General features: G+C 42.5%; 3 protein-coding genes across 3 annotated transcripts; 1 reads left to right on the top strand and 2 right to left on the bottom strand.

Annotated features, from left to right (window-relative positions):
* Window positions 1–394: 394 nt before the first annotated feature.
* LOC143000584 (uncharacterized) lies at window positions 395–3,343 on the bottom strand. The gene is made up of 2 exons (XM_076149961.1): window positions 3,092–3,343; window positions 395–2,374 (listed from the first exon to the last, which is right to left on the bottom strand). Exon 2 carries the CDS (start codon window positions 2,294–2,296, stop codon window positions 926–928), a length of 1,371 nt encoding a protein of 456 aa, XP_076006076.1. The 5' UTR covers window positions 2,297–2,374; window positions 3,092–3,343; the 3' UTR covers window positions 395–925.
* Window positions 3,344–4,786: 1,443 nt separating this feature from the next.
* Window positions 4,787–8,946, top strand: LOC143000583 (double-strand-break repair protein rad21 homolog A-like). The gene is made up of 14 exons (XM_076149960.1): window positions 4,787–4,976; window positions 5,062–5,191; window positions 5,347–5,446; window positions 5,646–5,752; window positions 5,868–6,077; window positions 6,177–6,299; window positions 6,458–6,586; window positions 6,698–6,921; window positions 7,027–7,183; window positions 7,280–7,425; window positions 7,558–7,737; window positions 7,822–7,905; window positions 8,033–8,241; window positions 8,346–8,946. Exons 1-13 carry the CDS (start codon window positions 4,833–4,835, stop codon window positions 8,222–8,224), a joined length of 1,926 nt encoding a protein of 641 aa, XP_076006075.1. The 5' UTR covers window positions 4,787–4,832; the 3' UTR covers window positions 8,225–8,241; window positions 8,346–8,946.
* A 323-nt stretch (window positions 8,947–9,269) lies between these two features.
* On the bottom strand, window positions 9,270–10,826 carry utp23 (UTP23 small subunit processome component). The gene is made up of 3 exons (XM_076149969.1): window positions 10,445–10,826; window positions 10,187–10,361; window positions 9,270–9,970 (listed from the first exon to the last, which is right to left on the bottom strand). The coding sequence occupies exons 1-3, from the start codon at window positions 10,630–10,632 to the stop codon at window positions 9,569–9,571; spliced, it is 765 nt and encodes a 254-aa protein (XP_076006084.1). The 5' UTR covers window positions 10,633–10,826; the 3' UTR covers window positions 9,270–9,568.
* Window positions 10,827–11,238: the final 412 nt, after the last annotated feature.

Below are 11,238 nucleotides of genomic sequence, written 5' to 3' on the forward strand. Positions count from 1 at the left end.
CAAAGAATGAAGAGCAGTTATATATTAGTTGTCAAGATAATGTTATTCTTGAAATCATATTATTTGCCTGTATTTCTGTAATTTATTTAACAGATACATTCTGTGTTAAATTCGACACAATTTCATATTCCAAATTTACGATTTTGTATAATATAGCAAAAATAAACAATAAATGTAGGAATTAGCACTGTGTGAAATGTGTTAAGTGGTCGTGCTTTATTGGGCAATGTACTTTATTCATTATTGTCACAGGGAACTGTTCATTAAATAGGGAATGTGGGTATTGCGCAGCCTAACTAAAGATATGTGGTTTCTTTCGTGTTTTTCTCTCCTTCTCCATCTTCCAAAGATATGATCTTTTTCACACAGCACTCAATTTACTTTAAAATCATTTTATTCAAGCATTGATTCATTAAGGATCTAATAAGCAAGATGTTTTAATTTTATATGTACAGCATTATTGTTTTGTCATGATAGAATAAATGTATTACATACAAGACATTTTACTCGTCCAACTCATCCTCAGAGAAAGCACATGACTTTAAACAGATTTTTATTGACAATGCAAGACAAAGAAAAACACAAAGAAAACTAATTGAGAAATAAAAAAGTAAAATTATTCAGCTGCAGTTAACCTATTGTGATTTCATACACACTTCACACACACACACACAAATTAATTAGGAATATAAAAAATAGCAAATCCCTCTTTTAAATGACACATTGGAATGTTGAAAATGACTAAAAGATTAAAACATATTTCTCGGAAACAGCTCTAAACAAACCAAAATGTGTATGCACAGTATTTACATGGGTGTGTCTGTAACAACAACACCAACTCAAAGATTGTGTGTTGGAGTTTCATATGATTTCAATGACACTGCTGCTTTCAGTAACATTATTACAAATTCTGATGTTCAGATGTTTAATCCATTCCACAAACACTGGACATGAATGGTTCCTCTCCTGTGTGGACTGCCATGTGTTTCTGCTGATGTGCCTTCTGCTTAAACCCTTTGCCACAAATGCTGCAACTAAATGGTCTCTCGTCTGTATGGATCCTCATGTGTCCTCTTAAGTTTGTCTGTTCTTGAAATCCTTTCCCACAAATGCTGCAACAAAATGGTTTTTCTCCTGTGTGGACTGCCATGTGTTTTTGTTGATGGGCCTTCTGCTTAAATCCTTTACCACAAATGCTGCAACTAAACGGTCTCTCATCGGTGTGGATTCTCATGTGTTTTTTAATATTTGTCTGTTCCTGAAAACCTTTCCCACAAATGCTGCAACAAAATGGTTTCTCTCCTGTGTGGACTGTCATGTGTTTCTCTTGATGCCCCTTCTGCTTGAAACCTTTACCACAAAATCCACATATGAACGGTCTTTCATCTGTATGGATTCTCATGTGTCCTTTGAGATTAGTCTGCTTTTGAAATCCCTTTCCACATACACTGCAACTAAATGGTTTCTCTCCTGTGTGGACCCTCATGTGTTCCCTTACATGTGATTGCTGCTTAAACGCCTTCCCACAAATGCTGCAACTAAACGATTTCTCTCCCGTGTGCACTCTTGTGTGTTTCTTGAGATCTAACTGTCTCTCAAATCCTTTTCCACAGACACTGCAGCTAAACTGGCTCTCTCCAGGGTGGGCCCTCATGTGTTTCTTATGATGCGACTGCTGCTTGAATCCTTTCCCACAAACACGGCAACTAAATGGTCTCTCTCCCGTGTGTACTCTCATGTGCGTCTTGAAATTTGGCTGACTGTTAAATTTCTTCCCACAAACACTGCAACTAAATGGTTTCTCTTCTGTGTGGATTCTCAGGTGATCGGCTACATGCGACTGTCTCTTGAATCTCTTCCCACACACACTGCATCCAAATGTTTTCTCTCCAGACTTCTCGAGTTCAGAATCTGATAACGGCTCCTGCCAATAGTCACCACTGCTTTCAGCTTCAGCTTCGGAACAGCCCGATGTCTCATTGTCACTCATCGGTTGTAAATGACATACTTGATCTAAGTTCCAGTCGTGTTCTGACCCAACACAGTCCTCTCCATCAACTTCTACTTCAATCTCGGTTGACATGATGGCTCGTGGTATTGCCTCTTCTTTAGGCTCAACTTGTCTTTGATGAAGCTGTGAGGAGAGAGGATTCTCTTCTTCACTTTCACTTTTAACTGGAAAAGGAGAAAACTGAAGTTGAGTGATGTCAGGCTCCTCCAGCTCCTCTTTCTGTCTGGCCCATTCTTCCTCCTGCTCTTCTTTGATGTGTGGGAGGTCTGGATGCTGCTGCTCCATACTGGGGACTTCACTCTCACTGCTCAGGGAGAACCTCTTCTGTGCTCACCAACACTTGCTGACCATCGGTAGGGACGTCTGAAATGCATACAAATAAAAGAAAACTGTGATTTTCAGAGTTGGAGTTTAACTGTGAATTCTTTTTTTTTTAATAACAAGCTGTTTACAAATCCTCCTAACCTTTGAAATTGGCCGTTCATCCCATGCTGTCAAGAACAGTGTAGTGCTGTGATCTAAGGATGTAAACAGGCTAAAATCTAGAAAGTATGGGACAGATTTGGAATTCTGCCATTAAAAAAAAGGTTTGGACTGCTCAGACATCCTGTAGAATATTGTTTGTTTTATTTAAGTTCACCACAGGGTAAAACTAAGCACGGGCAGCTTATTAAAACAACCTGTTATAAAAGGTACTTAGGACTCCCTCAGCACATATAAACAGATCCTAATCTAGCTGATTTGTGCATGTATGGAGAGGCTTTCATTCACCGATAAGGGCTTCAGCATACTCTGCTGTAGTCTGCAAATGCTGAAAGTTTGTTCCAATGGTAATAATGGGAATGCCCAAAGAGTTCCAATTGAAAACAATACATAAATCTTAATATATACAGGAAGAAACATGTATATTTACAACATTTCTGTCATGAGTAATCCAATTCTGTGTGTGCCCTGAACGCAGCATATCAGACTTTAACATTGTTTACGTCGTTGAACTGATGGTCCAAGCTTATCAGTGTGTGTTTGGTGTCTTATGATGTGACTGAGAGCAAATTCAAAACTGGAGGAGAAGAAACATACCCCCGTCTGTTATCCTCCGCTGATTCTTCCGCTTTCATTTCCAATTCCAGCTTCCATTCCGTCATATGTACAGTACCAATAATCGATCAAACCCTCTAAATCCGTGATGCCTTCCGCCGTGGGCTCAATCTGGTCCGCTTCTGTGATACATAGTATGCTGCAGGCGGAAATATTCTACAGAAGGCTTTTGTAAATCTGCAACTAAAGCAATTTTTAGTAGTTAACGAAGTATATTGTATGACAGCAGGTCGTCGCCATATTAGATCTCGCGTTTATCGCAAAATCTCGCGAGACTGTGGACACGCTCCCTAAACTTTGACAGCAATGCAGAGAAGAATAATATTAGTTTGTTAGTTTGCTCGAGTAAATCCTTTATACTGTTTCCTTTAAAAATAAAATAACGTTGTTTTTCTTAAAACTTTTTCCAATTGTGAGTAATTATGCACCCCATTGTAACGGAATAATTGAATAGTGGTTAGGTTAAATAATATATGGGGAAAAATTATACATATTTTTTTAACTTTTTTAAGTATTCGTCTACAAATAGAAGGTAAACCCACATTCACTGAAGGGAGACCATTTCAAATTAATTAATTAATTGAGTATTGGGGTATTTTAAAATAACGCATCTTGTCCAAACTAAAATAATAACATAACTTGTGATGGAAGAACAAATACGGATATAAATATGGATATTTACAAAGATTGATAAGTTGATAATGGGTTTTTTGGTACAGTAACAGCCAGTTATAACGACCAAAACATAAGACAACTTCATCATCAAGACATATGCATCATCATCATCAACGACAACAACAACAATAACGATAAATAATGATAATATTATTTCCCAGTTTCGTGTCCCTACATCAGCACCACTCTGCGTCCCGCTGCGGGTGTAGGGGGGAAGGGCGCCATCTTGTTAGTGTCAGAGGGAGGAGGGCTGCAGAAACAGGCTGCTGCAGCAGCAGCGCGACCGCAGCCGGCAGAGCGGGACAAGCGGCGGAGGGCTGACAGGTGAGTCCGCGTGTGTGAAGTGAACGTAAACACGCATACTGATGATCAATCTGCACTCGGGCATCTGCAGCATCACCTGTTGGGATTCATCAATAACATCACTGATCGATCCGATTGGTTGCCATAACAGTGTGATTTCTAACTGTCCAACAATTATTTAAATTGTCTCGCGTTGCTTACAAACCTTTGAGTCTCACTAACACCGTGAACCCTTAAGACGTTAGGCCGTTCAGTATTCGCGCTCATAGCATCTCCTTATAACTGTGATTATTCCTTTGAACCATTGTGCCTGGATGTTTCTACCGGTTTCAGTCAAATCCGTTCAGCTGTCATGCTTTGTTTATCATTGCTACATTTTAATCTGAATTATATACCGCATGTAAAAACATCTACAATGAATTGTTCTAAAAACAAAAACAAAAAAACAGCCCTGACATCAATAACATCAATACTCCACAAGGTGTCGCCACTGACGCATTTTCTGTTTATTTCCACTCAGTTTAGAAGATTTGGAATGGAAATTTAAAGTTGGTATAAATTGAAGAACAACTGAAATACCAGTTCCTCTGGAAATGACCGTTGTAGCTCTCAGATCTGTACAAAGATCAACACCCTCATAACGGAGAGCTTTACAATACTTTCTTCATTAATATTACTTTATGTTCTCACGCAGGCCTGTTGCCCTCCTTCCCTCTGTCCACTGTGGTGAGAGGGCGCGGAGAAGATGTTTTATGCCCACTTTGTCCTCAGCAAACGTGGGCCGCTGGCCAAAATCTGGCTGGCGGCCCACTGGGACAAGAAGCTGACCAAGGCGCATGTGTTTGAATGCAACCTGGAGAGCAGCGTGGAGAGCATCATCTCGCCCAAGGTGCTGTTCATGGTCACCAGCAGAAATGACCTGAGCTTGTTTGAAACGATATGACCGCTGATTATTCTGCGCTTATTTTCCACAGGTGAAAATGGCGTTGCGTACTTCAGGCCATCTGCTGCTGGGGGTGGTGAGGATCTACCACAGGAAGGCCAAGTACCTGCTGGCTGACTGTAACGAGGCCTTCATCAAGATAAAGATGGCTTTCCGACCAGGTTTGGGACAGAATCATGACAGTTTATCATTTATTCTTCTCACACAAACATTTAGCATTCGTAGGAAACATTATAACTCAATTTCTGTGTTCAATATATAAAGTACAAGATGAGAGTACAGATGGAGTAACATCTTTATATTGTGGTGTGTTTAGGTGTGGTGGATCTGCCAGAGGAAAACAGAGAAGCAGCCTACAACGCCATCACGTTACCCGAAGAGTTCCACGATTTTGACCAGCCGCTCCCAGACCTAGAGTGAGTCCTTGCCCTGTCTTTGTACTCCTGAGTGAGTGCGCAGGAAGACAAAGTCACTGTGACAACAAAACCCGATGCAACCAACATTTGGATCTAGATTTGGTCATTTGTCCTGTCAGACCCCATCAGTTTATATGTTACTTCTATTATGCAGAGCCATTCGCACTGGATTGAGTTTTATCTGAATGTTTTTGTGCAGTGACATCGACGTGGCTCAGCAGTTCAATTTGAACCAGAGCAGAGTGGAGGAGATCACCATGAGAGAGGAGGTGGGCAACCTCAACCTGCTGCAGGACAATGACTTTGGTAGGATCTTAGCCATATGAAGGAGATTAGCTTTTCTTGTTAAAAAATTGTTAAATGTGGGGACAAACAGGGATTTCAAACTCACACTTTTCTGTTGTGTATTTCTGTTGTGCAGCTGACTTTGGGATGGACGACCGGGAAATGATGCGTGAGGAGAGCGCGTTTGAGGTGGACATCATGGGAGCATCGGCCTCCAACATTTTACTCGAGACTGAAGGTGCAACGAACCAAATGGCGGACAAGTCCAACCACCTGGCGTATGATGACCAGTACAAGGATGATTTTGGTGACAACCCCATGGAGAGCACAGAGGGAGGCATGCTGGGTAAGAAGTTCTCTGTATTTGAGACAAGAAACTAAATTCTGTCAGTCTTCATTATAATCTTGAAGCACCACAGTAGAATTAGCTCTCATCTCTGTGCAGTGGACAAACTGCTGAGTAACGAAGATGGCGGCGGCATCTTTGATGACCCTCCCGCTATCACAGAGAGTGTGATGATGCCGCAGGAGCACGGGGACGATGAAGACGACTTTGACGCTCTCTCCGGTCAGTTCCGCAGGCATCCCAGCACCAGACCCTGAGCTCAGGCCACCTTACTTGACTGTTGCACTGCAGCAGAATGTGATATGCAGGTGAAGTCATCTATCTGTTAGGATATTAACATCCAGCATGGTGTGTTGATGTCTGATTGTATGTGGTGCCAGCTGGAGCCCCAGACAGTCCAGACTCAGGGCCAACAGAGCCCCTGCCAGCCATGACCGACCAGACGGAACAGACCACCCTAGTTCACAATGAGGAAGAAACCTTCGCCCTGGAGCCCATCGACATCACAGGTGAGTTCAGTCTGTTTGATTTCATCCATATTCCACACACGTTGAAAATATGAACGCACCAAAGATCAGAGATAGTTAGATTTGTCTGAGTGTCCGTCTGGCTCCGTGCAGTGAAGGAGACCAAGGCGAAGCGTAAGAGGAAGCTGATTGTGGACAGCGTGAAGGAGCTGGACAGTAAAACCATCCGGGCACAGCTGTCTGACTACTCTGACATTGTCACCACATTGGACCTGGCACCTCCCACCAAGAAGCTGATGATGTGGAAGGAGACCGGAGGAGTGGAGAAGCTGTTCTCTCTCCCAGCTCAGCCACTCTGGAACGCCAGGGTGCTCAAGGTCACACAAGGCTCCAGATTGTTCACACAGTCGTCATTTCAAAGTAGCATTAAGTGTTATTTTTGAGTTGAATATGTACCTTTAGTTTGATTATTCTCTCTTTAGATGTTCACAAGGTGTCTGACGCCGCTGGTCCCAGATGAGCTGAGGAGGAGGAGGAAGGGCGGAGAGGCTGACAGCCTGGACGAGTTCCTCAAGGACCTGGAAAACCCTGAGGTGCCCAGAGAGGAAACCACTGCTCAGCAGCACAGAGACATTATTGGTGAGACATTAATGTTTTTATGCATACTGAGTGTAAAAATAGCTCAGAAGAAAGAAGTCTGAAGATAAAACCTATGTATGACTGCATCCTCTCCAGATCAGACTATCATGGAGGAAACCAATGCTCTGCAGACATCAGCTGTAGAGGGCAGCAGGACGGCACTAGACGAGGCAATCATGCCCCCTCCTTCCACTCAGCCTGGAGTCAAACGCAAGGCCCAGGACACAGAGCCGGCCCTGCCAGTGAGTGTCACATGTCTGTGAGGCTGTCGGAGGGTTACAGAGACCCACTTTCCACCAGTCAATCTAGTCTCTTCACACTTCTCTGGGGCTCTCTCCTGTAACCAAATTCATCTCCTCCCTTCTTGCCTGTAGATGGGAGCCCTGGACCAGCAGCAGCAGGGATCCAGAGCTTCTGATGTGTCCCAGCAGCTGGAGGTGTCCAGTGTGGATTTGCCCCAGGAAGAAACTATCCCCACTAACATCAGCCAGCTTATAGAGTTGGACCTGCTCTGTGACAAGAAGAAGAAGAGCGACGATGACTCTGATGAGGAGGTGATTTCCATTCATGGAATTGATGCCGGCAGAAGCATTTCCTCAACTTCTCACCTCTACTGTCTGTCATTGTTTGTCTGTCAGGAGGAGGAGGTGCAGGGAGGAGACCAGGACCAGGAGGAGAGGAGGTGGAACAAAAGAACCCAGCAGATGCTCCACGGCCTTCAGGTGTGTGTGTATGAGGAACAGCATGGGGGCTCATTAGTGCAACCTGGAGGAGTTTACCTCCAAAATAATTCAGCAACTCAAGAGTCTCCCTCTCTCAACTACTCTCTCACTCTCACCCTTCCCACAGAGGGTGATGGCAAAGACGGGAGCCCAGTCGGTCAGTTTGCTGGACCTGTGCAGGAACAACAACAGGAAGCAGGCCGCCGCAAAGTTCTACAGCTTCCTGGTCCTGAAGAAGCAGCAGGCGGTGGAGCTGGTCCAGGAGGAGTCGTACAGCGACATCGTGGCTACGCCCGGACCTCGCTTCCACATCATCTAGGAGGACGAGTTTCACGAGTAATAACACAAAGACGACAACAATGATCTATAACATTTTATTTATTTGTGTTTGTTGTTCTTTTGAAAATTAAACTGCACTCTTTTTTGTCCCATTACTGCAGGACTAATGTCTCATCTGAAGGTCCTCTGTCTCATCTGAAGGTCCTCTAAACACTCTAACAAGGAGGAGCAGGAGCATGCACAGTGTCTGTCCAGTTGATGCAGTATGTTTATATATTTACTACCAAGTTACTAAATCCCAGACTCAAAGATTCTACTTTCACAAATGCATAAAGTACATTACGCACATAACATCGACTGTTAGAATAATAATATTTCCGTTGGATCGACCTGTAGATGATGTAACACCAGTGGTCTGCTGTACCTGCATGCTCTGTCCTGAAACATTTTAGTGCAATAGATCCAGACTACAGTTTTTAATCGTCTTGCTGATAGAATTCTTATACAAAAAAAGAATTTAATTGTGTGACAGACACCTTTTGTCCAGTATCCATGTTGTACTGTGATTGCATAATCATTAAGGTACAGCTAAGTGTCTTATATGTCTTGAGAATTGAGATCATCTGGCTGTTGTGGTCCATCACTGTCACAATAACCTGTAATAGTGTCAATCTACTGATTGATAGATGTTAGAATAAAACAGCCTGGTTTTATTTCATTGATTATATTAACGCACACCGTTATAGAGAAAGAGATAATTTACTGATATAAAATAGTTATATGAATTGCTAAGTTATCAAATGAAATCTGCATGTGCGTATCCGGTACATGTGTTGTCCTTTGAAGCCGAAGCTTCTGCTACACTTCTTCCTCCTTGTCCCTTTGCTAAGATGGTTGAATGCATTATTTTTGATATCCAACCCCTTAAAGTGTATATCATGTAATGTTTCAGTATTTTACACTATGTCTATTTTATTTTGTATAAAACTCAAATATAAATCTTGTACATACCAAAGTATTGCTGTGTCAGATCTGTTTGGGTGCATAGAAACATTTATGAAACAAATACTGTGTTCCAACTGCTATTATGTTTTAACAACCCTTTATTCTGTGCAGGCTGAGGCGTCAGAACATCAGAGAGGAAATCAATGTGCAAATGTGACTTTGTTTGAGTTGTTCCTTTTGTTATATTAGTCAGATATGCAGCAATCATGAAAATAACAATCAATGATCAAAGACGCTGACTGATATCGTAGATTCAAACTGGGGTCTCCCAACCACCTCCACTTTTCACAAACTCCCAAATCTTCGGATAGTATTTAAGCACAGAACACAATGCTGTTGCTGTGTTAACACAAAGCAGAAGTCTCTGTCTTCCTGTGTCCTAAGGAGCTTTAACTGAAGGAGCAGACGAGCTGGTGTCTCCTTCTGTCTTCTGTCTCTTATTTCGGCTCCTCTTCTTCTTTCCCATGGCATCTGTTTTTGTCCGTGGCGGCGTGGGCAGTCCTTTCTTCTTCTTTTTCTGGCAGCTCAGCGGGTTTGGGTTGCTCTGTTTCCTCTTCCTCTTCCTTCCCCGCCGTTCTCCGTCCTTCTGGCCGATGCCCTGCTCCTCTTTCAGGGTGCGGATGCTCTGCTGCTGGGCCGGACTGACCAACTCGCCCAGCTGAACAGCCTGGACCTGATCCGAGGACGACTGGCTCGGCTTGTCCAGCACAATGGTGTTGAGGATGATGTACAGCAAAGGGACCCCTGGGATCTTTTTAAGGCCTGCAGTCAAGGTGCGGTCCTGGACATCACACACACATCAAACAGATCTATGATCAAGGTTGCCAAATTTACAAGCATCTCTCATATTTGGTGAACTAATTCATTATGTTTGGGACTCACACTTAATGTGACCTATTTCCCTAATTCTAGTTAAAATCGTTAACAGTCTGCGTGCATGCGTGTATGTATGTGTATAAGTATCTGACTCACACAAATCGAATGTACTCCTCCTCACCTGTGTGGCAATGAAGTAGTGATGCGGGTTTGTGTCCTGCAGCATGGACAGCAGGCACTCTGATGCAGGAACTGGATTCTGGAAATGTTGACAATTCCTGACTTGGAACTTTTGCAGGACGATTTTGGCTCCGTACAGCTGCCCTCCAAGAGTCTCCAGCTCTTTCAGCGCACAACTGAGGCACACATAGACAAGCACCAGAACATTAGAAGTAGTAATTGTGTTACATTTGAGCCGTTCGCAGATTCATGTACTCACTTTGTAGTGCAGAGCTGCACTTCGCCCATCAGATACTTTGGCATTTGCTCCTTGATTTGAATCTTGTTTTTCAGCGCCACCTGACAAAAAGTGCCATCGAGTAGAATCTGAAAGGGTTGCCTGAAATTAAAGTTGTATTTGTAGAAGCTGATGGTTTTCTTAGCTTGTTTCTGTCGTTTAATCTTCATGGTGGCTGTTTAGTAAAGCAGAACACGGGCTGCTCTTTGTAAACTAGTCGGGAGTTTACCAATTCTACTTAACTAAAAAATCGATATGGCGTTTGGTAAAAATGTAGCTCCGATCTTCGCTTTAGGCAGAACGTAATGTTGACAACAAGTATCGCACATTTACGCATGGACACTAACACAACACGCCTGCGGTGCGTACGTGAGACGAGTCCGGGTACAAACCAGATAAAGGACGAAGGTTCCGCTAGTCTACCATATTGTTTAACATGAACATGACCGCTATATTATAAATATCGCTTTCCTATACATTGTAATGAAGATCAAATACTTATTGCTCGTATCCGTTTTTTGTTTGTTATTATTTTCATGACCAAATATATATATATGTATTTAAATAATAGCAATAATCAAAAACACAAACAATGGACCACACTAGAATTACGTCTAAAAATTGTATAACATTAATACAATAAAACGGTCATTACAATATTTCAATCAAGTACAAGAAATAAAACGGAATAGAGTAACAGAGTTAGTTTTTGATTGGAGAATTCTTGACTGAATTAATTTATTGCCTGATCTCAACAATTATTTTGAGTTCATGTA

This window comes from Genypterus blacodes, unplaced genomic scaffold (genome assembly GCF_046128005.1).
Source record: "Genypterus blacodes isolate CSIRO-AG114 ecotype Tasmania unplaced genomic scaffold, CSIRO-AGI_Gbla_v1 ptg000048l_1, whole genome shotgun sequence".
NCBI lineage: Eukaryota > Metazoa > Chordata > Actinopteri > Ophidiiformes > Ophidiidae > Genypterus > Genypterus blacodes.